The sequence below is a fragment of the Cnephaeus nilssonii genome (genome assembly GCF_951640355.1).
Source record: "Cnephaeus nilssonii genome assembly, chromosome: 20".
Taxonomy (NCBI): Eukaryota; Metazoa; Chordata; class Mammalia; order Chiroptera; family Vespertilionidae; genus Cnephaeus; species Cnephaeus nilssonii.
The window spans coordinates 35,548,149-35,574,069 of NC_137091.1; the positions used below are offsets into that span (position 1 = coordinate 35,548,149).

The following is a 25,921-nucleotide window of genomic DNA, read 5'->3' on the forward strand; positions in this document are numbered from 1 at the left end:
CATTTAATGTTCAGAGTAGCAAATGAATACAGCTTGCCCATTTGCATTTTCCCTTTCACTCTGACTCATCTTCCCCTCTCCCCACCCTATTATTGCCCCTCTACCAGCCCCACCCAATGGCACACCCTGTCTGATCTAGGAAGGGTTAACATCTGCCTGCACCCAAGGTAGAACGAGGAGTAGAGGGAAGACATATTAGGTCTGGAGGGAGAAAGTAGAAGGCTGGTCTGAATATTTTGGGATCCTGGGGCCAAAGGGAGAAACAGGAGTTTAGAGACATAATATTTGAGTCTAGGAGAGGACCCAGAATCTAAGGGAGAAGGCTGGAGAGTGGGGAGAAACCAGAGAAGCCTTCCAATGCCTGACTTGTTTATCTTTGTTATTTATTGGGCATATATGATATGCCAGGCTCATATAAGTGATTTATCGTTTGTCAAATCATTGAAAATTTGTCATAGGATGAGGGATCATGGAATAATATGAAAAAGAAATTTGAGTTTCTCAGGCCTCATCCTTTTCCCAAGTTAACAAGTGCTGACGTGAAAAGAGGGGAAACCTCCAAGGACCTTGACCCTTTGGGCAGGAAGTGAGAGAAACCCCCGAGTTCTGATTTCAGAGAAACGTAATTTGTCATCAACCCAAGAAAAGGAGTTTTCCTCTTCGAAGACCACCACAGACCCTTTCTGGGGTTACCCGCTTCAGCGTTGGATGGGAGGATCTGAGTCACTCACACACCCAGTCCTCAGTGATGGTCCAAATGGCAGAGGTCATTTCCACAAAGCAGCCAAGGCTTCCTCGTGTCAAGTCAGGCATGCTTTCGGCTCTCCTTCACGCTCTCCCTGGAATCCAGATATTTCAGTCCTTTCTGCCTCTGAGAGAGTAGAAACTGCTTTCCTCTGCTGGGGCTCTGCCGATACCTCTAAGAAACAGAATGAATACTATCTGAGTGATGCTATGTACTGACAAACCTCTTTCACATTCACCACTTCATCTTCACCCCCATCTCCAAATGAGATGAGCAGAGGTTTACCCTATTTCATGGATGAGGTAAGGGAGGCTCAGAGAGATGATTTGCCCAAGGTGACTCAACTAGTAAATGGCAGAGATGAGACTCAAATGCAGATCTGATTAGTTCAGAGTTGGTTGTTTTTTTTTTTTGTTGCCTCAGATACACTTCTTGGACTCTAGAAGTTCACAAGTGAAATAAGGAGACAGGTTAGGAGGCAGAGTGCCTGGATTCTAGAATAGAAGGGGTGGTCTCTCCTGGAGCCGTGAAGCAGAGCCAGGAGTATCAAACCACACCCTGTGGGGGCACTGTGGCAGGCTCATACTTGGGACATCCAATGGAAGATTGTGAGGTCAGGGGCGGAGTTATTGGGGAAGGGGGTGGGCAGGAGCCCAACAGAAGTTCAGAACGTGCGGTGGTTCAGGAGGAAGCTACAACCGGTGAGTGGTTTCTTCTCCCCAGCTGAGACTTTCTTCCCATTATATCCCTTTCTGTCCACTTCCTGCCAACCTACAGCCCTCTCCCTGAGGTGACCAAGTAATAATCCTGCCTCCCCCAGGAGTCCTCGCCACATCTAGGAATATGCCTGCTGGGTATTGGGACACTTGGGTCTGTCTCTTCGTATCTGTGTTTCCAGTTCTCTGCTTCAAAGCAAAAGTGGTGATTTTGATGTGTGAGAAATTCCTGTCTTGTTGGGTTCTTTTTATTCTTCACCTTTGGCTTATGAAAAACAAAATTAAACCATCTTCTTATCTTAACTTGAAAGGAAATAGCCTCTCCTCTGTACTTCTCATTTCCCTCTCGCTCACGTCCTCAGGGGTCAAAGTCTTCTCCCAAACCTCTCTCTATCCTCGGATCGAGAGCCTTCTTCCCAGTGACTTCTACACCTGCTCTTCACTCACTAGACAGGCATCTTCGGTCTCTTCCAGTTCCTTCTCTAAGGATGTGTTCTAGATGCTTCAGCCTCAAGATGATTGATGCCTTGGAGCCTGCCCTCCTGCAACTATGACCCCATGTATTGCCGATTTTGCTGCTTCTCACAACCCTCAGCTCCATGTGATGGACTTGTGAAGGGACATACTAGCTCTCTAAACTCTCCCATGAAGCTGTGTCTTGCTCCATCCCTAACTGCAGGGATGACTGGGTCTGGAGGAGATCTCTTTGTCTCGAATGAAGGGAGCCTGGCCTGCTCAGAGGGGCTCAGAGAACAAGTATTTAAATCAGAGATTGCTAATTGGCAGAATCCATCTACACTAGTCTTAAACCCACTACTTAATATAGTGGTTAACTACCCGATCCTTGCTTTTTAAGTCCTGACTTTGATCTAATTTCCGTTCTCTTGCCACCGAACTCTAGGCCCCGGGCCTCTGTTATAGTTCTGGATAAGCTCAAGTCCTCTCTTGGGTTAGTTTATTTGCTCCATTCAGGATAGAGAGCTCTGATCCAGAACAGACAACTCATTCTTCCTCCCCTCATCTCCACAGGCTTGAAAATATGCTGTTCCTTCCTCCCCTTTCCACCATGGACCTCGAACGGTGGCCTTTGTCTCAGAACCTCTGAGATTGGTACCCAGGCAAGGCAAAATGCCCCTGTCCTCAACAAGACTGCCTAGCCCCTATGGCTCTGATCGGCTGGTACGGCTAGCAGCCAGGCTCAGGCCAGCACTATGTGACACCGTTATCACCGTGGGGAGCCAGGAGTTCCCTGCACACAGCCTGGTGCTGGCCGGTGTAAGCCAGCAGCTAGGCCGCAGGGGCCACTGGACTCTGGTGAAAGGAATCAGCCCTTCCACGTTTGCACAGCTTCTGTGCTTTGTTTACGGAGAGAGTGTTGAGCTGCAACCTGGGGAACTGGGGCCCCTGGAGGAGGCTGCCAGGGCCTTGGGGGTGCAGTCCCTGGAAGAGGCATGCAGGAAGGCTCGAAGAGACAGGGCTAGAGTAGAGTTTAGTCAAGGGCTGAAGGAACATCAGAAGCCAGAGAAACCCTCAAGGGATTCTGAGAGTGGAGTGGGGGACCTTGGAGAGCAGAGACCAGAGAAGTTTATTAGAGCTGGTGGGAGAGAACAGGAGACGGTGCAGGAGCACAGGCCACTGGGAGAGAGCCCTGAGAGAGCAGAGGCAACGCAGGAGGATCAGAGGGAGCACATGCGATCGGAGGAGAAGCTCGACCAATCCCTTTTTGACCACGGGGGAGTAGGTGGGAAACAAGAAGTGATCATGTGGGTGAAGGAGAGTCCAGGGGGCTCTGAGGAAAGTTTAGGGGAGTTGCCTGGCCCCCCACCCCCACCAGGTTCCCTCCAAACCAGCATCACCTCTAGGCCCTGGTGGGCTGAGGCCCCTTGGTTGAGGGAGAGCCAGCCTGCCCTGTGGAGCCTCCTGCTATTGCCGCCCAGATATGGCACTCCTTTCTCCCATAGTACTTCCATCACTGCAGCCTGGCAAGAGGTCTGGCCTCGGGATCAGAGGTGAGTGAAGGGGTCCAAGGGAAGCCTAGCTGGGAGGGAGTGGCTCAGGTGAGGCAGTGGTGATTGGTGAAAGGGCACCATATCTTTAAGGTATTTTATTGATTTTTTACAGAGAGGAAGGGAGAGGGATAGAGAGTTAGAAACATCGATGAGAGAGAAGCATCGATCAGCGGCCTCTTGCACACCCCCTACTGGGGATGCGCCCACAACCAAGGTACATGCCCTTGACTGGAATCGAACCTGGGACCCTTGAGTCCGCAGGCCGACGCTCTATCCACTGAGCCAAACCAGTTAGGGCGGGCACCACATCTTTTATCTCTATTGTACATTTCCTGAGCTGGAGATAGGACAAAAAGCTCCCACCACAGGGGAAACCAAAGCCCAGCACCTGAGAATGTACGTGACGGTCCTCTTCAGGATGGGGTTGGTCAGGATCTCAGGTTTTGCCAACTCTGTTACTCTTCCCCACCCCACCCCCAAGGATCCCACTGTCCCTGAACCTCCACAAAGGGCTCTGGAGCCAGAATCAGTTGGCCTTCTCTAGCTCTACCTCAGGTAAGCCCTTCACTGTCCTGCGTGAACCCTGTAATATGGTCTCTCTGCTGGGATGGTGGCTGCAGGAGTCCAGCTTGAGTAGGGCCCCTACTTCCCTCTGTTCTCTCCAGGTTCCCTCCCCCAGGGCCCCGCCGAGCTCAGCCCTGGGGAGATGGAAGAGTCTGATCAGAGGCGCACAGGTGAGGAGGGTGAGGATGCTTTTGCTTCTGTCTCATTGTAGCCCCTGATCTCTCGCCTGGGTGTTCCAGTGAGCCCACCCTGGGATTCCCAACTCTGCCCTCCTTTGTTCCCACAGGTGCACTTGCAACCTGTGTGGGTCATGGGGGCAAAGCAGGCTGCCCATCTCGCCAACAGCCTTTCAGGCCTCCTCCTGCTCGGTCCAGGCCCTATTCCTGTTCTGTCTGTGGAAAGAGGTTTTCACTCAAGCATCAGATGGAGACGCACTACCGAGTCCACACAGGTATGGGCACCCTGCCCAAGCACTGATTTGCCTGCCCCTAAGCCCCTCTCTGCTGCCTAGCTCCCACACAACTTCCTTGTCCAGTTGCCCCGATCTACCCTTAGGCCGCCTTCTTCTTTTAAAAAAAAATTTTTTTTTTTAAATTGATTTCAGAAAGGAAGGGAGAGGGCTAGAGAGAGAGAAACATCAATGAGAAAGAGAATCATTGATCCGTTGCCCCCTACTGGGGATCCAGCCCGCAACCCAGGCATGTGCCCTAGGCCAGAATGGAACCTGGGACCCTTCAGTCCGCAGGCCCACGCTCCATCCACTGAGTCAAACCGGCTAGTGCTTCGCCCCCTTCTTATCTTCACCGCCCTTCCCCTCCACCCGCCCTAGGAGAGAAGCCCTTTTCCTGTGGCCTCTGTCCCCAGCGCTCCCGGGACTTCTCTGCCATGACCAAGCACCTGCGGACACACGGGGCTGCCCCCTACCGCTGCCCTCTGTGCCGAGCCGGCTGCCCCAGCCTGGCCTCCATGCAGGCCCACATGCGGGGCCACTCGCCCAGCCAGCTCCCGCCGGGATGGACCATTCGCTCCACCTTCCTCTACTCCTCCTCCGCCTCTACCTCCTCGAGGCCATCCTGGGACTCCACCTCCAAGTAGGTCCCCTGCCTCCTCCACCTGGCGGGATGTCAGTGGCTTCTTTGGCTGCAGCTAACGAATGAAAGATATAAGGACAGGCCGGCGGGCTGGCTAGGCTTCCGATCCGCCACCCTGGCTTTGGCAGTGCAGCAAATTCGGCTCCAAGAAGCATCGCAGGAAGGGCCCCGAGAGACCCTCTCCCGGATGACCCAGGGCCGCAGAAGCCTGGACTAGCGATCCCGTGTGGGGCGAGGGCAAGTGAAGTTTGCACAAGCGAATCTTAACTGTGTGGGGACTGTTGATTTCGTTACTAAAATAAAGCGTTTTCCGTGCCTTCCTCTCAGGACAAGAAAGCCGAGTGCAGAATTTAGTCTGCGCGGGTTAAGGGGTGCGCGCAGCCTTGCCCCTGGTCCTGTGGCGGCCCCTCGTGGCCGCCCGTCCGCTGCTGGGCACGGCGGCCACCTCCTCGGTCTCCCTGTGCTCCCGGAGGCGGCGGGTCGGGAGGGCTCGATGTTCGGGCTGACTGAGCAGCAAGCCCTGCGGGGGAAAGCTGTAAGAACCCAAGTTCCTGCCCTTTCCGCCGCAAGCAAAGGCGCACGGAGTCGGAGTCGGAGTCTGGGGGGGGGGTCCCTGGCCCGGGCTCGAGGAGCCGCGTACTCCACTCTGCTTTCAACCACCCGCCTCCTCTCCTCGAGGACAAGGGCCCCGGCTCCTGCGGCATCTTTCCTCCACGCTGCGTGCAACGGCGGCCGGGTCGTCCCTGGAACTGAGGCTAACCCTTGGCCGCCGCCCCTTCCCCAGCCCCAGCTCCTGCAGCCGCGAACTTCACCTCCCGGAGTCTTCGGGCTCCCAGGGAAAGAAGCCGCCGGCACCCTGGGAGTGGTAGTTCACGCCGGCCGCTGGCCGGCACAGGAACGGTGGGAGGAGTCTGGGGCGAAAGCCACGCCTCCCGGCGGCTGGGGGAGCTATCTTTCTTTCGGGGTCGGGTCGGGACCCCCACAGACCCAGCTCTCGCGGTCCTAGCTCCCGGCGGAAGGAGCGCGACGCCTGGACTACATTTCCCTGAGGCCCCTGCGCCTCACCCCTCTCCGGCCGCGACGCGGGGTCTCCGCTCCTCTGGCGCGGTCTAAGGTGACGGCCCGCCGGCCGCGGACTCCCGCTCCCGTGGTGCCCCGCGCGTGGCCGGCCCAGCCCCCGGCTCCCGCCAGACCCGCGGCGGCGCCGGTAGTTGTCGTGAGCCGCAGCCGCGCCGCCCCGCCCCGCCCTCCCCTCCCCCCGCCTGCGCTCGGCCGCCCCTCCCCCGGCCTCCCCGGCCCCTCTCACGGTGCCAAGATGGCGGCGGCGGCGGGCGGCGGCAGTTGCCCGGGGCCTGGCTCCGCGCGGGGCCGCTTCCCGGGTCGGCCGCGGGGCTCCGGCGGGGGAGGGGGCCGCGGCGGACGGGGCAGCGGGGCCGAGAGAGTGCGGGTAGCTCTGCGGCGCGGCGGCGGCGCGGCGGGGCCGGGCGCAGCCGAGCCCGGGGAGGACACGGCCCTGCTCCGTTTGCTGGGGCTCCGCCGGGGCCTGCGCCGGCTCCGCCGCCTGTGGGCCGGCCCGCGCGTTCAGCGGGGCCGGGGCCGGCGCCGGGGCTGGGGGCCGAGCCGGGACTGCATGCCGGAGGAGGAGAGCAGTGACGGGGAATCCGACGATGAGGTGAGGCGGTCGGAGGCGTCCCCAGCGCCGGGCGGGGCGGAGGCCGGGGCTTCCAGAGGTCCGGGTAGCCCCGAGGAGTGACGTGGGGAAGCGGGGTCGTCGGGGGCCCCTGCGGGGAGAAAGGGCCCTGGAAATAGGCACGGGCGGAGGTCGGCTGCACGGAGCTGTCGGCGAAAGGGGGCCTTTCCAAGTGCATGGAGAAGCCGAGCTGCAGCCGGGCTCCGGCCCCTGGCGGGTCTCCCTGCAGTGCCCTGGGCTGGTCCTCCTTGGTAGTCGGCAAAGCTCGGGCAGCCGAGGTCGGGGCGAGGGGACCGCGGCGAGCGCAGGCCCGCCCAGGGGTGGTTGACAGCAGCAGCTTGGCTTTCGCGGACCCAGGCTGGGGCTCTCTGGGCGCTCACTGCCCCGCCCAGCCCCTAACCCCTGACACAGCCCTGGTTTTCACTACCGCCCCATTTTCTCTTCTGACCCAAAGTGGAGAGAGGCTCGCATGGTGGAGGGCTTCCTCTTAGGGGCACAGGTGGAAGAGAAATGGAATGAGAGCCGAGACTGGGCACTCCGGCAGGTCGGAGTTCAGCTCACGATGTACCCTCAGCCTCTCAGAAAAGGCAGGAAGGTGTGGGGATCCAGATGTGATGAACCATTTGATATACACATACACACACCACGCTTGGGTGGTCCTGTTCCCATCTTCGTTCCGAAAGAAACTAGGGCCCAAGAGGGTGTACACAGAGGCCCCACTTTTTTCTGTGTTGGAGTCTAAGGGAATCAGGGTCGTGCCTGCTGCCTGGCCTGAGAGGACCCTGTTTTGTTTTCTGTGCTGGTGTGGTCTGGCATAAGAGGTGGAGGTTCAAAATCCCCTGTGTCTTCCTGCCTAAGGAGAGACCCTGTTTCCTACTGCCCTCACCTTCTAGTCTTTTTAGTTCTTTTGTAAGTAGTCAGGGGTTCGTTAAGGGGGAAGCTGGACATATTCCTCAATACCTGAGTCTCAGGTGGAACCAGGGCTTTGGCACTGACTGCTGTTTCTCCCCTCCACCCCTGGTCCCCTAAATCAGGAATTTCAGGGTTTTCATTCAGATGACGATGTGGCCCCCAGTTCCCTGCGCTCTGCGCTCCGGTCACAACGAGGTGAGTGATGGGGAAACTGTCCTTCTATAGTTTTAAAGAAATGTTACTCCTCACTCTTTGTGTCAGCTTTTCCCTGTTCAACTAGAGTCTCCATCAGTTACCGAATATGCTCCGTGTTCAAAGCCCAAGCTAGGCTGGGCTGTGGGGGAAGCAGACAAATAAGACTAGTTCTGGCCTTCCTGCAGCGCCTTCCTTGGTCCAAAGGGCTAGCTTGACCCATCTCCCCACACCTATTCTCCTTTTAGGTCGAGCCCCTCGAGGTCGCGGCCACAAGCATAAGACGATCCCCCTTCTGCCTCCTCGCCTAGCAGATGTGACTCCTACTCCCCCAAAGACTCCTGCCCGGAAACGGGGTGAGGAGGGTACAGAACGGATGGTGCAAGCACTGACTGAACTTCTCCGGCGGGCCCAGGCACCCCCAGCCCCCCGGAGCCGGGCATGTGAGCCCTCCACCCCCCGTCGGTCTCGGGGGCGGCCCCCAGGACGGCCAGCAGGCCCGTGCAGGAAGAAGCAACAAGCAGTAATGGTGGCAGAAGCAGCTGTGACAATCCCCAAATCTGAGCCCCCACCTCCTATGGTTCCAGTAAAACATCGCACTGGGAGCTGGAAGTGCAAGGAGGGGCCTGGCCCAGGACCTGGGACCCCCAAGTGTGGAGGACAGTCTGGGCGAGGAGGCCGTGGAGGCAGGGGCCGAGGCCGAGGTGGACTCCCCCTCGTGATCAAGTTTGTTTCAAAGGCCAAAAGAGTGAAGATGGGACGATTGTCCTTGGGACTTGAATCAGGTCAGGGTCAGGATCAACATGAGGAAAGCTGGCAGGATGCTCCCCAAGGAAGAGTTGAATCTGGACAGGGAGAGGGCCCTTGCTGGAGGAAGGAGCAGAAGTTGGAGGAGGAGGGAGAGGTGGAAAAAGATAAGGAAGAAGGGGAAGAAAAGGAAGAGAGAGCTTTAACTGAGGAAGAGATGATGTTAGCTGAGGAAAAGGAAGAGGCAAAGCTGCCCTCACCACCCCTGACTCCTCCAGCCCCTCCACCTCCACCACCTCTTCCATCTCCCTCAACGTCTCCTCCATCCCCACTTTGCCCTTCACCACCCTCTGTAACCCCACCATCCCCTCCTCCACCACCTCCTGCCCCAGAGGAGCAGGAAGAATCTCCTCCCGTAGTCCTAGCTACATGTTCCAGGAAGAGGGGCCGGCCTCCCCTGACTCCCAGCCAACGGGCAGAGCGGGAAGCTGCTCGGGCAGGGCCAGAGGGCACCTCTCCTACCACTCCAACCCCTAGCACCATCACAGGAAGCTCTCTGGAAGACAGCCCCACTGTGGCCCCCAAAAGCACCACCTTCCTGAAGAATATCCGGCAGTTTATTATGCCTGTGGTGAGTGCCCGGTCCTCCCGTGTCATCAAGACACCCCGGCGATTTATGGATGAAGATCCCCCCAAACCCCCAAAGGTGGAAGTCTCACCTCTGCGGCCTCCTGTTGCTGTCTCCCCACTCGCCCCCCAGGAACCAGCACCAGCCCCCTCTCCACCATGTGCCCCAAATCCCCTGTCTATCCCAGTCCCACTCCCTGAAAAGAGACGGTCCATCCTAAGGGAACCCACATTTCGCTGGACCTCACTGACCCGGGAACTGCCCCCTCCTCCCCCGGCTCCTCCGCCAGCCCCACCCCCACCTCCTGCACCTGTGAATCCATCCCGGAGGCCCCTGCTCCTTCGGGCCCCTCAGTTTACCCCAAGTGAAGCCCACTTGAAGATCTATGAATCGGTGCTTACTACTGCTCCACTTGGGGCCCCTGAAGCCCCTGAGCCAGAGCCACCTCCTGTTGATGAATCTCCAGCTGAGCCTGAGCCACGGGCAGTGGGCCGCACCAACCATCTCAGCCTGCCTCGATTTGCCCCTGTGGTCACCACCCCTGTTAAGGTCGAGGTGCCCCCATCTGGGAGTCCACCTCTGAGCAATGGGCGGCAGCCTCAGGCTCAGGTACAGCAGCCCCTACAGGCCTTGCAAACTCAGCTGCTGCCCCAGGCACTACCACCACTGCAGCCACAGTTACAGCTGCAGCCACCAGCACTGGAAAAGGCCCGGATTGCAGGCCTTGGTTCCTTGCCACTGTCTGGTGTAGAGGAGAAAATGTTCAGCCTTCTCAAGAGAGCCAAGGTGCAGCTGTTCAAGATTGACCAGCAGCAGCAGCAGCAGCAGCAAAAGGTGGCATCTTTGATGCCGGTAAGCATGGTGCTTTGGCCAAGCCCCTGCCCCCAGTCATCCAGCCTCAATTCCCTGCAATCCCTTAGCATCCGGTCTCCAACATTGCAGGGAACCTTCTGAGCCTGTCCCACAATTTCCTATATTTCTTTTCTGGCGCTGTTTTTGCTCACTTTCCAGCCTCTAATCCTGCTTATTATTTCCCCACCAGCCAAGCCCTGGAGGGCAGATGGAGGAGGTCGTGGGGACTGTCAAGCAAATCTCAGATAGAGGTCCTGTCAGGTCTGAAGATGAATCTGTGGAAACTAAGAGAGAGAGACCATCGGTATGGAGTGGGTGGAGGGCCCTGTGAAGGAGAGTGGTTGCAGGAATGCAACTAGCAACTGCCCACATGTATTCCTGGTATCCCCTCTCCCAGGGCCCTGAGTCCCCTGTGCAAGGCCCCCGCATCAAACACGTCTGCCGTCATGCTGCTGTGGCCCTGGGTCAGGCCCGGGCTATGGTGCCTGAAGACGTCCCCCGCCTCAGTGCTCTCCCTCTCCGCGATCGGCAGGACCTTGCCACAGAGGGTAGGGATGGGTGTCTTGTGGGGAAATTTGACAACCTTGTCAAGTCGGAGCGAGCGAATGCACCAAGAGCCTGGGAGAGTGGAATTGAGTTGGGTGCTTAAGGCTAGGTGGCAAGGGGGTTGGAGCACATGCTAGGTCTTAGACAGAGCGGGTTTGGGGACGAGGGACCTGAGCACTGCAAAAGGAGCCTGAGGGCCAGTTGAAGGAGGTTTAAGGGAGATGAAGTAGAAGGCCTGGTGGCTTTGTAGCTCCATCCCCTCCTCCACTTTTCTAGATACATCATCAGCATCTGAGACTGAGAGTGTCCCATCACGGTCACAGCAGGGAAAGGTGGATTCGGCAGGGCCGGGGGGAGACTCAGAGCCTGCAGGGTCAGGAGGACCCTTGGTCCATACACCCCAGCGCTCACTGCCTTCCCATCATGGCAAGAAGATGCGGATGGCACGATGTGGACACTGTCGGGGCTGCCTGCGTGTGCAGGACTGTGGCTCCTGTGTCAACTGCCTGGACAAGCCCAAGTTTGGTGGCCCTAACACCAAGAAGCAGTGCTGTGTGTGAGTAGCTGGGATTCAGCCTCCATTCCCACCCGTGGTTGTCTATCACCAAGGCCTCTGCCCCACCAGAGCAGTGGGATTGGCACCCTTGTGGAGAGCTTCCTCTCTTCCCCCCAGACCACCAGTCCCCTACCCTGGTGACGTGCTGCTCCCCTCCCCAGATACCGGAAGTGCGACAAGATAGAGGCTCGGAAGATGGAGCGGCTGGCTAAGAAAGGTAACGAGTTTTGAGGAGCATTTCTTTACACAACCTTATTTAGACGTGTTGTATAGAGGAAACCATGTTTTATTTGCTCTTCTCCCCTTATCTTTGCAGTCCACCACCTTTGTCTTTTTTCCCATCATGTGCTTTTGTATCTTTCCTGTACTTGTTCTCTTCTGCCCCACTTGTTTCTTCTGGCTTTTCTCATCCAAATGTCCCATGTCCCTGGCTGAAGTCAGATCCTACTAAGTCCCCTGTTCCCACAGGCCGGACGATAGTGAAGACGCTGTTGCCCTGGGATTCCGATGAATCTCCTGAGGCCTCCCCTGGTCCTCCAGGCCCACGCCGGGGGGCGGGAGCTGGGGGGCCCCGGGAGGAGGTGGTGGCCCCGCCAGGGCCCGAGGAGCAGGACTCCCTCCTACTGCAGCGCAAGTCAGCCAGGCGCTGCGTCAAACAGCGACCCTCCTATGATATCTTCGAGGACTCGGATGACTCAGAGCCCGGGGGTCCCCCTGCTCCCCGGCGTCGGACTCCCCGAGAGAATGGTGCGAATTGTTTGTTGCTTCCTCTATCGGTCAGTCCTATGTCTTTTTGTGGAAGTGATGGGGCTCTGACCCCAGGGTTCTATCTGTGTGATAGGGGAGCTGGGTGCAAGAAGGAGGTAGTCTTAGGTGGATGGGGAACTAGCATGTTAGGTGTTTAGTAGCTTATTGAGCAAGGCTTAAGGACCATCCTCACAGACCTTGGTTGTATAAAGAAGGCCCTGGGGATCCAGGTGACATTTTGGGGTTGTAAAAGGCACGGTGCAGCAGGCAAGAGAGGGAACCTCACTGCTCATGTGTCCTGCCTAGAGCTACCAGTGCCAGAACCTGAGGAGCAGAGCCGGCCCCGCAAACCCACCCTGCAGCCTGTGTTGCAGCTCAAGGCCCGAAGGCGCCTAGACAAGGTTAGCACGGCCCCACCCCAAGAAACCTGAGCCTCGTGGAAGGCATGGCTCCTTCCTTCCAGGAGCTTCCTGGCAAGTCAGGGTAGCGGGCTCACCTTAGTGCCGTGGTGTGTCTACACCGGAAAACAGGCCCTGATGGATGAGACAGTCTGTCCTGGAAAGCAGAGGATCTGGGCAAAAGATTGGGTCTGGAAGGCTGGGTGAGAGGGCAGCAAGGAGAGAAGCTTCTAAAGATGGGGTGGGCCGCCTTCTGACCATCACCATCCCTCCCTAGGATGCTTTGGCCCCTGGTCCCTTTCCTTCTTTTCCCAATGGCTGGACTGGAAAACAGAAGTCCCCTGACGGTGTGCACCGGGTCCGTGTGGATTTTAAGGTACGGCTTTGAGGGGAGGATGGCAAGAACTGTGGTTGGAAGAAAGTTATTGATTGTGTCTGAGAAGCCTGTGCTTTAAGATGGATAGATCTGACTTATGTTCCTGACTGCTCTCTGATCCTGTGTCCGCTCTTCCCTCAGGAGGATTGTGACCTGGAGAATGTGTGGCTGATGGGAGGACTGAGTGTGCTGACCTCCGTGCCAGGAGGGCCACCTATGGTGTGCTTGCTGTGTGCCAGCAAAGGCCTGCATGAGGTTGGTTCCTCGCCTTTTCTCACAACCCCTCAAGTCTCCATTAGCCTTACTGTCTGACTTCTTGGGCTCTCCCAACAGGGTCGCACGCCCTGGCCTCACTGTGCTCATCGTTCCCTGTTCACTCTTCCACCCCCAGTTGGTGTTCTGCCAAGTCTGCTGTGACCCTTTCCACCCATTCTGCCTGGAGGAAGCTGAGCGGCCCCTGCCCCAACATCATGACACCTGGTGCTGCCGCCGCTGCAAGTTCTGCCACGTTTGTGGGCGCAAAGGCCGGGGATCCAAGGTTTAGGCACTGGAGCCATGGGGGGATGGAGGAATGGAGGAGAGGGGTATCCCTATGCCAGTAGGTCCTGCCATTGTTGTCTTTCTCCAACATCCAACAGCACCTCCTGGAGTGTGAGCGTTGCCGCCATGCTTACCACCCAGCCTGCCTGGGGCCCAGCTACCCAACCCGGGCCACACGCAAAAGGCGCCACTGGGTGAGAGAGGAGGCCCGCACCCCTTGCTTTGGAATTCTAATTAATGCTCTTCCCCCCCCCCCCCCCCCCGCCACTGCAGGCCAGGACTCTTGAGGAGGGGAAGGTTGGAGGTTCTTTTGAGAGTTTGATAAACATTACATTTCTTCAGGAATTTCACATAGACAAGAAATTAGATGTACTATTTTTCAGGGGTTCATGGATTCCACAATCCCAGGCTCAATCTCCTGCTCTAGCCTAACTTCCACTCCTTCCAGTTTCTCCCTCACCAGTCTCCCTGCTTCATTTCTCTCCTGTTCTCCTTCTCTTACCCTTCCTTCCTTACCTATCTCCTGCCTACCATCCACTTCTCTTTGCTCATCCTCCCCTTGCACTGCTCTAGCCAGGTATCTGGCTCTGCCCCTAATATTGCCCTGCTTCTCCAGATCTGCTCAGCCTGTGTGCGCTGTAAAAGCTGTGGGGCAACTCCAGGCAAGAACTGGGACGTCGAGTGGTCTGGAGATTACAGCCTCTGCCCCAGGTGCACCCAGCTCTATGAGAAAGGTGGGGACTTGGCAGGGGCCCTGGGTCCTGGGGGTCCACTGGGGAGTGGGCCAGGCTCCTGCATAGGCAGTTAGGACAGATGCTCCTTTCTAGTTGCTTTCCACCCCCTTTTCGCCATGGACTCTTTCCTTCTGTTTAGGGTACTCTTCAATCGAGGCTCTTCCGGTACATAAAACAGGGACAGAGCCTCTCTGAGGTCAATGGGAGCGGAGGGCCTGGGAAGCCACCCTCATGGTGGTCCTGAGATGCTTCCCGGAACCTCAAGTTTGAAAACCTGCACATTTCTCACTTACTCGGGCCCTATTCCTTGTGAAGCATTGGGCTACAGGGTTAGAAGAGAGGTTTTATCCTCAGCCAGCTTTTTGGGAGTGGTAGGGACCCAAGATGGAGCATAATGGAGGCAGCCCACGTAGTAGCCTAGGGATGATGCTCCCACCCCCATGGCAGAAACTCTGACTTGCCCTCTTCCCTCTTCCTTTAGGAAACTACTGCCCAATCTGTACACGCTGCTATGAAGACAACGACTACGAGAGCAAGATGATGCAGTGTGCACAGTGTGACCACTGGGTGCATGCCAAGTGTGAGGGGCTCTCAGGTGAGTTGGGGGTGTACCAGGGGTGTGACCTCAGCCCTGTGGGGATCCCTGTCCTGTCTCCCACCACAGGCCCTCAGCGGAGAGGTGGGCTAAATGTCTTATTGAACTAAGGGCTGCTAAGAGCCCCCAAACATTTTCTCCTTTCTCACCCTGGCTGTTCTAGATGAAGACTACGAGATCCTCTCGGGGCTGCCAGACTCAGTGTTGTACACCTGTGGACCGTGTGCTGGGGCCACGCACCCCCGCTGGCGAGAGGCCCTGAGTGGGGCCTTGCAGGGTGGCTTGCGACAGGTGCTCCAGGGCCTATTGAGCTCCAAAGTGGCGGTCCCACTGCTGCTGTGCACCCAGGTCTGGAGGGCTCAGGTGGCAGGACTGGGTGGGGCCAGGCCTAGCACCAGCTCTGCTGACTTCCCCTCTTTGCAGTGTGGGCAAGATGGAAAGCAGCTGCACCCTGGGCCCTGCAATCTGCAAGCTGTGAGTCAGCGCTTTGAGGAAGGCCACTACAAGTCTGTGGTGAGTGGGACACCGAGAGGAACAAGTGGATGCCAGGAGGAGAGAGGGCTGGGGTTGGGCAGGGTCTTGGATCCTGACAAGCCCCCTTACAGCACAGCTTCATGGAGGATGTGGTGAGCATCCTGATGGGGCACTCGGAAGAAGGAGAGCTCTCAGAGCACCGGGCTGGAGGCCAGATGAAGGGGCTCCTATTGAAGGTGAGCTCTTGGGGGATGTTTATAGGGTGGCTTCAGTGGTAGTGGGGAGGAAGTGGGTCCTTCACAGATCCTTTACCTGCCAACTCTACTGGGGAAGCCAGTTCTCATCCTGTTACCCACTCCCCAGCTGCTAGAGTCTACGTTCGGCTGGTTCGACGCCCAGGACCCCAAGTACTGGCGACGGAGTACCCGGCTGCCGAAGTGAGCAAGGCTGGGTGGCAGGAGGGGAATCAGGGAGTGAGTGGAAAGGCCAAGGGCACCTGAGGGGATAAGGAGCAGAGTTCGGGTCTGGAGAATGGTAGGACTAGAACGACAGTCCCTAGTGGTTGTGGACTAGCAAAGATTCGGACTGTGGAGTTGGCTCTCAGTTTCTACTCTGTGCAAGGCACTGTGGGGGACAGCAGTGGGTGAACTGTGTTTGGGGGGTTGGGCAGGCACTGATGACCTGGACAGTCCAGGATCCTGGTGAGGAAGCCCATGGCAGGTGCCTATTGGAGCCTAGGGCCTGAGACTTCCTAGAAGTGATGGAGTCTGAGCTGAGATGTGAAGGAGGAGTATTCCAAGCATGAGGAACAACAAGCATTTCATGTGCCAAAGGTGGCATGAGAGAGCCTAGCTTGTTTGGGAGACTGAGAGAAATGCTACATGGAGAGAGGACAAAGGGTGTCATGGCATGTTTAGGCTGAGATTTTGGGTGGGTCTAGTCCAGCCATCCTTGTTAGACATGTCAGATGCTGACCCAGCCTATCCACAGTGGAGTCCTTCCCAATGCTGTGTTGCCCCCATCCTTGGACCATGTCTACGCTCAGTGGAGGCAGCAGGAACCAGAGATGCCAGAATCAGGGCAGCCTCCAGGGGACCCCTCAGCAGGTACTGGGAAGTGGGAGCTGGAAACTAGAGCCCCTGAGTTGGTGATCTGGGTCCTGATTCTTAGACCTCCCTTCCCACACTCCTTCCAGGTTTTCAGGGCAAGGATCCAGTTGCCTTTTCGCACCTGGAGGACCCTCGTCAGTGTGCACTCTGCCTCAAGTATGGTGATGCGGATTCTAAGGTGAGGGCTGCTGCGTGAAGCCCCAGGTTGTGGGGTCTGGTCCCTGGGGCCTCTCCTCACATCACTCCTCTGCCCTCAGGAGGCGGGACGGCTCCTGTACATCGGGCAGAATGAGTGGACACACGTTAACTGTGCCATTTGGTCAGCTGAAGTATTTGAGGAAAATGATGGTTCCCTCAAGAATGTGCACGCTGCTGTGGCTCGAGGGAGGCAGATGGTGAGGGCACGGGCCTGGAGAGGTGGGCAGCCTTCGGGGTCTTGGGGACGCCCCCTTCAGTGGAGACAGCTCTTGTTCCACAGTCTACCACAGTATGTCTTTTCACTGCTGGTCCTACGTACCTTTCCTGGTTGTCCCAGGACTCTGGTGCAGGAGACATAGTGGCTTTGTTCCCCCTTTTGAGCCCTCTGACCTGGGAGACCTCAGTTTGATCCTGTCCTGGATGCTTTCCATACAGTTTGGCACTTACCTCTTACTTCATCCCTGTGAAGTGAGGTATTGCCTGGGTTAGAATCTCCCTCACCAGTGTGGGACCTGTAGAATGCTTAAGCTCACTGTCAGAAAATGGGATGATAGAGGTACCTACTACAGGGGCCAGGTTGAGGATTAAGTGAAATAGTACAGTTTCTACATTAGAATCATGTGAGAAAGATGGTAAGTGCCAGCATTACCAAGTATTAGCTGTTGTTATTTTTCTTTCCACTGTAACACTGTGCTTCAAAAAATCTGAAGTAGCTTGATATGAACTTGACCCTGGATGCCACTAGGTGAGAGGTTACGTTTGGTGAGTGCCCTTTGTGAAGTGCTAGGCTAGACAGAGCCCAAGCAGAATCTCGGGGACAGTGATGCTGAGTGTCAGGCCCAGGCCCTGGCCCAGGTCACTGGCTTCTCCCCTCAGCAGCCCCTTCCACCTGCAGCGCTGTGAGCTCTGCCTAAAGCCTGGAGCAACGGTGGGCTGCTGCCTTTCCTCCTGCCTCAGCAACTTTCACTTCATGTGCGCCCGGGCCAGCTACTGCATCTTCCAGGACGACAAGAAAGTTTTCTGTCAGAAACACACAGATCTGCTAGATGGCAAGGTGGGCCATTACTGTGGGGGAGATAGCTCCCCACTGCTCTTCTCCCTTCCACTTAGGGATCCCCATAGCCCCTCAGGCTTGGCCCTGCTGCCTCAGTGTGTCCTTGTTCTCCTTGAGCCCTTAAGCCAAGCCACCTGCCCACAAGTCCCTACCTACAGAGCCTTTCCTTCCATCCCTCTCACACCCTACCAATCCAGCAATCCCATTTGCCACCCACTTCCCAGGAGATCGTAACCCCCGATGGGTTTGATGTTCTTCGCCGAGTCTATGTAGACTTTGAGGGCATCAACTTCAAGCGAAAGTTCTTGACAGGGCTCGAGCCCGATGCCATCAATGTGCTCATTGGTAAGCTGCTTGCTCTCTACCGTGTTCTTCCGGACCCTGCCTGGGCCCACCCTCCTGAACTCTCCTCTGCCCTTAGGCTCCATTCGAATTGACTCCTTGGGTACTCTGTCTGATCTCTCGGACTGCGAGGGACGGCTCTTCCCCATTGGCTACCAGTGAGCAGCCCGGGGCATTGATGGGGTTCGGGACTCCAGGGCTAGATCTCATTTCCCAAGTTGTCCTGACTGTATGTCCCACATGCCCACCCAACAGATGCTCCCGTCTGTACTGGAGCACAGTGGATGCTCGGCGGCGCTGCTGGTATCGGTGCCGAATTCTTGAGTATCGGCCATGGGGGCCGAGGGAAGAGCCAGTTCATCTGGAGGCAGCGGAGGAGAACCAGACCATTGTGCACAGCCCCGCCCCTTCCATTGGTATGGCCTTAGAACTACTTCATTTTCTTCCCTGAATGCCACCCTCTCAATTCTTACTTTCCTCTTCCCTAAAGAAACGCCAGGATGCTTGCATTCTTTCCCTCATTGTAATGGCAGTAACATAACTTAATGGCTATGCATCATGTGACAAGGGCTATTTTAAACATTTCACAGATTTCACAGAAAGTGAAGGGATGGCACTATGCTACCTGCTTTAGGGTGGGGGGAGGTGGTAACAACTCTGTACAAATGTAAGGAGCCTTTAGGGCCACCTGACTCGGCTCCATGCTTATGTAATGCTCCCCACAGCTCTGAGGAAGGCACAGCTCCATTGTGCTGCCGCTCGAAAGGGTAGTCGTTCTCCACAGTAACATAGTGGTGGAGCCAGGATTCTAACCTGATCTGCTTAGTTCCCAATCTGGCACCTTCACAGCCACGTTGACACTGAGGGATGTAGCTGAGGACTGGATGGCACAGAGCAAAGAATGGGCTTGGAGATTGGTAAAGGGAGAGGCCATTGGGGGCTGAATGGGAGGAGAAAGATTGGGATGGTGTTTGCAGGTAAGGAGTTTGTTCCAGGTTAGAGTCTGACATGAAATGGAGAGGGGAGGAGGGTGCAGCTGACTTGGATGGAAATAGGGAATGTTGGGAGGAGGTGGCAGAGATCAACTGGCACAAATTGGGTGGAGCAAGTAATGGGGAGCCAGAAGTGCCAGGATGGGGCGGATGTGTTTGATGTGGCAGGGATGCACAGAGCAGGTAAGAAAGTGGTAGGACTGGCCTGGCTGGAGAGGGCAGTGTCCCTCAGGGCATATAGGGCCTGAATCAAAGCAGTTGTTGGCCAGGAAGTAGGGAGATGGCAAAGGATGGCTGAGGAAGGGTCACAAAGTGACCCCAGGTGTGTGTGGAGGTTTTGCAGAAGCCATGCAGGGGTTTGGGGCCTGGCTGATGACTGGGACCAGTGCCCATTGTGACTGGGTCTGGGGCAAGGGTGGAGAAGATGCATTTGGCTTAAAAGAAGGGAGGGTATGTGAAAAAAAGGCTTTGATAAAGAGCCCCTGCCACCCCTGATGTCATTTTATTGCCTCTTTAGAGCCCCCAGATCATGTCAACTCCCCACCAAATACAGATGTCCTTATCCCTGGAGCTCCTGAGCACCACTCACCTATTCAGAACCTGGACCCCACTCTGCGGCCAGATCCAAGCAGCGCCCCTCCTCCAGCTCCCCGCTCTTTTTCTGGGGCTCGAATCAAAGTGCCCAACTACTCACCATCCCGGAGGCCCTTGGGGGGTGTCTCCTTTGGACCCCTGCCCTCCCCTGGTGAGTACTTGGGAGTATTCAGGGGAGGGAAGGGGCAGGTGAGGCAGGAGCACCTGGCTGACAATGACCCTTCCCCCCACAGGAAGTCCATCTTCTCTGGCCCACCACATCCCTACAGTGGGAGACCTGGACTTTCCAGCTCCCCCCAGACGCTCCCGTCGTCCCAGCCCCCTGGCCCCCAGGCTACCACTGTCACGGCGGGCCTCCCCACCTCTCAGAACCTCTCCTCAGCTCAGGGTGCCCCCTCCTACCTCATCCCTTAGAGCCTGTACACCTACCTCAGGGGAGCTGGCTCCCCCCGGCCCGGCCACATCCCCACTTCCCCCTGAAGACCTGGGCCCAGACTTTGAGGACATGGAGGTGGTGTCAGGACTGAGTGCTGCTGACCTGGACTTTGCTGCCAGCCTGCTGGGGACCGAGCCCTTTCAGGAAGAGATTGTGGCTGCAGGGGCAGTGGGGAGCAGCCACGGGGGCCCAGGAGACAGCTCAGAGGAGGAGGCCAGCCCTGTCCCCCATTACATCCACTTCCCTGTGACTGTTGTGTCTGGCCCTCCCTTGCCCCCTGGCACTCTCTCCGGAGCCCCTCGCATCGAACAGCTGGACGGAGTGGATGATGGCACAGACAGCGAGGCTGAGGCAGTCCAGCAGCCTCGGGGCCATGAGACTCCTTCAGGGCCAGGAGCAGGCCGGGCTGGGGTTACTGGGGCTGCAGGGGACAGGGTCCGACCTCCTGAAGACTTGCCGTCAGAAATTGTGGATTTCGTGTTGAAGAACTTAGGGGGGCCTGGGGAGGGGGTTACTGGCCCCAGAGAGGAGCCACTCCCCCCAGCACCTCCACTGGCCAATGGTAGCCAACCCCCCCAGGGCCTGCCCCCTAGCCCCGCTGACACCACTCGGACGTTTGCCTGGCTCCCTGGGGCTCCAGGGGTTCGAGTATTGAGCCTGGGCCCTCCCCCAGAGCCCCCCAAACCTGCCACATCCAAAATCATCCTTGTCAACAAGTTGGGGCAAGTGTTTGTGAAGATGGCTGGGGAGGGTGAACCTGTCTCCCCTGCAGTGAAGCAGCTGCCTCTTCCCCCTCCCATTCCCCCCACAGCCCCCACTTCCTGGACTCTGCCCTCAGGATCTCTGCTGGGTGTGTTGCCAGTGGTGGGGGTGGTCCGCCCTACCCCCCCTCCACCCCCTCCTCCACTGACACTGGTGTTGAGCAGTGGGCCCTCCAGCCCACCCCGCCAGGCCATCCGTGTCAAAAGGGTGTCCACCTTCTCTGGCCGTTCCCCACCAGCACCTCCCCCGAGCAAGACTCCCCGGATGGAGGAAGATGGAGAGGCCCTGGAGGACTCCCCACAGGGTCCAGGGCTTAGTGGCGGCGGGTGAGTGAGTATCCTGAGGCTGTGGAGGCGGGCAAGGGAGTTGGGCAAGAGAAGGCAGCTCAGGCTTCTTGTGGTCCCCCCACTCCCTACCAGGTTTAGCCGAGTGAGGATGAAAACGCCTACTGTGCGTGGAGTTCTCCACCTGGATGATCCTGGGGAGGAAAGTCTGAGGTGAGTGGCCAGTCCCTTTTCCCTGGAAGCTCTGGGATCTCTGTCCCTTCCCTCTTCTGACAGGTCTCTCCTCACAGGCCCCTCCAGGACCAGTCCCCTCTGCTGCCACTTGCAGAAGGTGGTCCTACCCAGGCTCTCGATGGTATCTCTGACCTTGAATCCCAGTGGCACCACTACTCAGGTAGGACCAACCTTTTCTTCTCACTGCCTTCTTCCCTGTACTTGCTCAGCTGAATGACTGACAGGTACAGTGGAGAATTGGTACCCTTCAAAAAAACATGTGGGAACACGTTGTACACCCACCTGGGAACAGGCCTGAGGCGGGGCGTTACAATTACAGAGATGCCCTCAAGGAGCTTATGGCCTGTGACAGAAACAGACAGATAGGAAGTTTCAGCAAGTGCCTTGCCCAAGAGCCCCAGGGAAGGCTTCAGCGCCTAGTCTGCCAGAGTCAGAGGGTTAGTTACCTGGTAAAACCAAAGATGAAGTTCTGTGTATTATCCAGAGAAGATGGATCCCACCTAGGACCCAGAGAAGGGGCAGGAACAGTAGGAAGAAGATCAGAGGCCAGGGAAGGGAGTAGTCAGCCATCCCAACTGCCACAGAGGACCCTAGGGTTGCAGTGTCAAGGATTGGTATGTACCGTGTGGGCCAGAGTCCAGAATCAAAGACGGTGGTTAATAAGTCAAACAACACCCAGATGCTTTACCAAAAAGCTCAGCTAAGAGTCTGGGAAGAGAAGGTGGGCCAGCAGCTTATAGGAGTTTGGTGTGAGGGCTGAGACAGCAAAGCCAAGGATGAAGGCAAAGGAGGTGAGAGGAGGCATGGTGGTCAGGTAGAATAGGAGACCCCTGAGATGGAAGAACGGTGAGGTTAAGTGTATCTGCAGAGACATTAGTGTACAGGATGAGGGCACTTGGAATCATTTGGCTGATAATCTCAGTGAAGCCAGAGGAGAAGTACTCTGTCAGTCAGCGGGGGCAGAGAGAGCTGTGGGAACCATGAAAGCTAGTAATTAGCAGCCCAAGGTTTGGAATTTGTAGTGGCCCAGTCCTGTTCTGATATGTGGATTTTGTCATCGTGTAGAACACAGCTGCTGAGCGTGGAAGTGGAGTGAGGTAGACTGAAACTGCTTAACTGAAAGACTGCTTACGGGGTCAGAGAGGGCACGAGGATGTGGCAGTGACCGTGACAAGACAGTCCTGACTGCCCTTAGGGAGCATACCACATTTTGGTAGAGGAAGCAGACATGTACATTATTAGTGCACTGTAGCTTAGAATGAGCCCTGTGAGAAAGAAGGCAATGAGAGAGTTGTGTTCAAAGAACAGGGAGTGAGGATGGGAGAGGGCTAAGGAACGGTAGAAGAAGTTGTCAGAGGTGGCCCCAGGGGCACTGAGGCCTAGAGATGATGTGAGTCACACAACAACAAGGTTTAGAGTCTTGCGTAGGGCTGGGAGGTCATGTGGTCATGTTGGCCCAGAGAAGTGATATGGAGAAAAGAGCAACCACGTGGGTTCCGCCTCTCTTAAAGTGTGCTCACTCAAACTCCTTACCCCCTCTCCACCCAAATACAGCGGTCAGTCCTCAGTCCACATCCTGCTTCAACCAGGAACATTCAGTGTGCTGATCCCTCCCCTCTGTGAGGCACTCTTTCCTGGCTTCCAGAACCCGCCCCCTCCCCTCCAGTTGTGCCTCCTCATTGCCCCAGCCTGTCAACTTTGGCATGTCCAGGGTGCTCTCATCTAATTTCATGGCCCTAAATCCCATTTCTAATTCTGATAGTCCCCAAGTTGCTAGCCACTCCTTGTACCTGCTTGCCATCTCCACCAGCAAGTTGCCAGGAAAGTTTTTCTAAGAGAAATCTCAGACTCAACATGTTCCAAACTGAGCTTTCAACCTTTACACAAAACATGTTTCTCCTCCAGCCTCACAATCACTGTCCTTCCAGTTGCTCAGGTTCCAAACCTGAGTTTTCCTTGACACTCCCTCCCCCCAACCCCCACACACACCTCTTTCTCTTACATCTACATCTCCTACGTCAGTAAGTCCTCTCTGCTCTGTCTTTAAAATCTTTAGCCCATGAGAAATCCATTAAATACCTCATAATGTACATGTATTAGATTCTGTATGGTCCTGTAAAATAATATGTGTAATATTTATAGCAATATGCTGTATATAAAAATATACTTGTGTAAAATATAATTCTCCAGTATTTGTAATTTTATGTGAGACAAAAGAATGAGGGGTGGGTGTTTATGATAGGTTGGGTTTGAGTAAGCCACAGGATATCCTGCAGAGCCCAAACACTCCAAGCTTCCGTGGAACTGCTCCTGTAGCCAAGAAGTCCTGCAGAAAAGGAACCGCAGACCCTTTAGAAAAAAATGGTCTGTAGGGTTCACTAGGCATTTAGATCCAGAGTCTGTGCTTGTGCCCAGGGAGTGAGGGAGGGCAGTGGGAAGGTTTTGACTCCAGGAGGGGTGATCCTTACCTACTCTGACCTGCTATCTGGGACCAGGTGAGGCTTCAAGCTCTGAGGAAGAGCCTCCATTTCCAGAGGATAAAGAAAACCAGGCCCCAAAACGGACTGGTCCACATCTGCGCTTCGAGATCAGCAGTGAGGATGGGTTCAGCGTGGAGGCAGAGAGCTTGGAGGGTGAGTTAGGATGAATGGTGACAGGGAGGGAGGATGTGCCATAGAATACCATCCTGACTCTGCTGTGGACCTGCCCTCTCAGGGGCGTGGAGAACTCTGATTGAGAAGGTGCAAGAGGCCCGAGGGCATGCCCGGCTAAGACATCTCTCCTTTAGTGGTAAGTGAGGATCCACAGGGACGCTGGGGGCTGGGATCACGTCCTGAGAGCAAGATGGGTCACTGACATGACTTGTGCATCCTCACCTTTGACTTCCCTCAGGAATGAGTGGAGCAAGGCTCCTCGGCATCCATCATGATGCTGTCATCTTCCTGGCAGAGCAGCTGCCTGGGGCCCAGCACTGCCAGCACTATAAGTTCCGCTACCACCAGCAGGGAGAAGGCCAGGAGGAGCCACCCTTGAATCCCCATGGGGCAGCCCGTGCCGAGGTCTATCTTCGGTGAGAGGTCTGGGGTGTGATGCCTGCGTCGGGGGAACCTTATGGGCAGTCTTGAGGGTGGGAGTTAAGTCTGTACAGATTGGAAACTGAGGCCTGGGAGAAGACACTAGGCTATTCCAGGAATTATTTCTAGGGGTCATATCAGAATGAACCTCATTCATTCTCCTTTTGCTTTGTCTTCAGTAGTAGTTGTATTACTCTTACTCTGCCAGCAGCAGGTCCAGGCCAGGAATAGGAGGGTAGCATCTTGAAGGAATGGCTCTGTACCTCCCTCCATTTTTCTCTTCTACCTACAGGAAATGCACCTTTGACATGTTCAACTTCCTGGCCTCCCAGCACAGGGTGCTCCCTGAGGGAGCCACCTGTGATGAGGAAGAGGATGAGGTACAGCTCAGGTCAACCAGGTATGGAGGGCAGGCCAGGGTGCTGGGGTGGTCTGGAAGGGTCCTACAGAGGGTGACCAGGGGCAAAAGAGATCATTTCTGGGTATTAGCCTGTGTGATACTATTGTCCCCCACCAGACGTGCCACCAGCCTGGAGCTGCCCATGGCCATGCGCTTTCGCCACCTCAAAAAGACATCCAAAGAGGCTGTAGGTGTCTACAGGTTAGTGGGGTTGGGGGGAGGATGCCCCTTGGGTGGATAACAGGTGCCCTGGTGTGGGGCTGCCCTGGTTTTATCCCCCTGCCCCCTGAGCTCCCCTGCCCATCCTACCCTGCAGATCTGCCATCCATGGGCGGGGACTGTTCTGTAAGCGCAACATCGATGCTGGCGAGATGGTCATTGAGTACTCTGGCATTGTCATCCGCTCTGTGCTGACTGACAAGCGGGAGAAGTTCTACGATGGGAAGGTGGGCTCTGCCAGGTCATGGGAATGAGGTGGGAGAAGCAGGGTCTACCATGGGAACAGAGCATCTAACTGCCCCTACCTTGTCCCTGTAGGGTATTGGGTGCTACATGTTCCGCATGGATGACTTTGACGTGGTGGATGCCACAATGCATGGCAACGCCGCCCGCTTCATCAACCACTCCTGTGAGCCCAACTGCTTCTCTCGAGTCATCCACGTGGAGGGCCAGAAGCACATCGTCATCTTTGCCCTGCGCCGCATCCTGCGTGGTGAGGAGCTCACCTATGACTACAAGTTCCCCATTGAGGATGCCAGCAACAAGCTGCCCTGCAACTGTGGCGCCAAGCGCTGCCGTCGGTTCCTTAACTGAAGCTGTGGTTGCCCACACCTCCCGCTGCCATCTTCCCCCTGGTCTGGGGGCTCCCTAGTCCCCCCAGAGCATCTCACCCCACCCTCATGTCCAGGGTGAATGTGGGCATGCAGGTGGCAAGGGCCCTGCCCCTACCCCTCCAGCCCACTCAGCAATTGCCCCCTTCTTGCCCTGGGGGCCCAGAATGTAGATATTGTACAAAGGTTTCTAAATCCCTTCTTTTCTATGCACTTTTTTATTTAAGAGGTGGGATCCCAGGTGGGAACCTCCCCAATAAAGTCTGTCAATGTTTGGAGAGGTGGTCTTACAGTTTGTATAGTGCTGGAGGCATGTAGAAGCTCCCATTTCTCCGTGCCCCACACCCATTCTGAACCAAGGAAGCCATCAGCCTCAGGTGAGAGGCCATTGTTCAGAATTAGTAGTAAATTGGGTCTGTCAAGGCTTCAGAGCAACAAATGTCTTCCATATTGTAAGTTAGAACCCAGCTGGATGCCTGTGGATCTCTCTTGGGTAGCAG

General features: G+C 56.2%; 2 protein-coding genes across 3 annotated transcripts; both read left to right on the top strand.

Moving 5' to 3' along the window:
• The first annotated feature begins 2,553 nt into the window (after window positions 1-2,553).
• Window positions 2,554-5,333, top strand: ZBTB32 (zinc finger and BTB domain containing 32). Of its 2 annotated transcripts, XM_079759992.1 has the most exons (5): window positions 2,554-3,470; window positions 3,952-4,025; window positions 4,136-4,204; window positions 4,321-4,485; window positions 4,864-5,333. In XM_079759992.1, exons 1-5 carry the CDS (start codon window positions 2,590-2,592, stop codon window positions 5,127-5,129), a joined length of 1,455 nt encoding a protein of 484 aa, XP_079616118.1. In that variant the 5' UTR covers window positions 2,554-2,589; the 3' UTR covers window positions 5,130-5,333. The 2 variants fall into 2 exon arrangements, with proteins under 2 accessions (XP_079616118.1, XP_079616119.1); XM_079759993.1 differs by having other exon boundaries at window positions 3,952-4,213; window positions 4,864-5,008.
• A 971-nt stretch (window positions 5,334-6,304) lies between these two features.
• Window positions 6,305-25,657, top strand: KMT2B (lysine methyltransferase 2B). Its single transcript, XM_079800184.1, has 37 exons — window positions 6,305-6,797; window positions 7,850-7,922; window positions 8,168-10,146; window positions 10,337-10,450; window positions 10,544-10,694; window positions 10,969-11,248; window positions 11,410-11,465; window positions 11,717-11,995; window positions 12,302-12,396; window positions 12,671-12,769; window positions 12,911-13,024; window positions 13,161-13,307; window positions 13,408-13,503; window positions 13,926-14,043; window positions 14,525-14,638; window positions 14,802-14,986; window positions 15,062-15,151; window positions 15,244-15,348; window positions 15,476-15,549; window positions 16,103-16,218; window positions 16,308-16,399; window positions 16,479-16,616; window positions 17,315-17,473; window positions 17,698-17,818; window positions 17,895-17,973; window positions 18,071-18,231; window positions 19,325-19,552; window positions 19,635-20,925; window positions 21,019-21,096; window positions 21,174-21,277; window positions 23,613-23,750; window positions 23,833-23,907; window positions 24,010-24,187; window positions 24,484-24,591; window positions 24,709-24,792; window positions 24,908-25,037; window positions 25,129-25,657. The coding sequence occupies exons 1-37, from the start codon at window positions 6,441-6,443 to the stop codon at window positions 25,402-25,404; spliced, it is 8,082 nt and encodes a 2,693-aa protein (XP_079656310.1). The 5' UTR covers window positions 6,305-6,440; the 3' UTR covers window positions 25,405-25,657.
• The last annotated feature ends 264 nt before the right edge of the window (window positions 25,658-25,921 follow it).

Excerpts from the sequence above, each read along its gene's own strand:
- ZBTB32 (XM_079759992.1), top strand. The coding sequence starts at position 2,590 with ATGCCCCTGTCCTCAACAAGACTGCCTAGCCCCTATGGCTCTGATCGG. Across the intron at positions 4,026-4,135 it reads CTTCTCTAGCTCTACCTCAG|GTTCCCTCCCCCAGGGCCCC; the intron begins GTAAGCCCTTCA and ends TGTTCTCTCCAG. Across the intron at positions 4,486-4,863 it reads GCACTACCGAGTCCACACAG|GAGAGAAGCCCTTTTCCTGT; the intron begins GTATGGGCACCC and ends CACCCGCCCTAG.
- KMT2B (XM_079800184.1), top strand. The coding sequence starts at position 6,441 with ATGGCGGCGGCGGCGGGCGGCGGCAGTTGCCCGGGGCCTGGCTCCGCG. Across the intron at positions 7,923-8,167 it reads TGCGCTCCGGTCACAACGAG|GTCGAGCCCCTCGAGGTCGC; the intron begins GTGAGTGATGGG and ends TTCTCCTTTTAG. Across the intron at positions 19,553-19,634 it reads TGGACCCCTGCCCTCCCCTG|GAAGTCCATCTTCTCTGGCC; the intron begins GTGAGTACTTGG and ends TTCCCCCCACAG.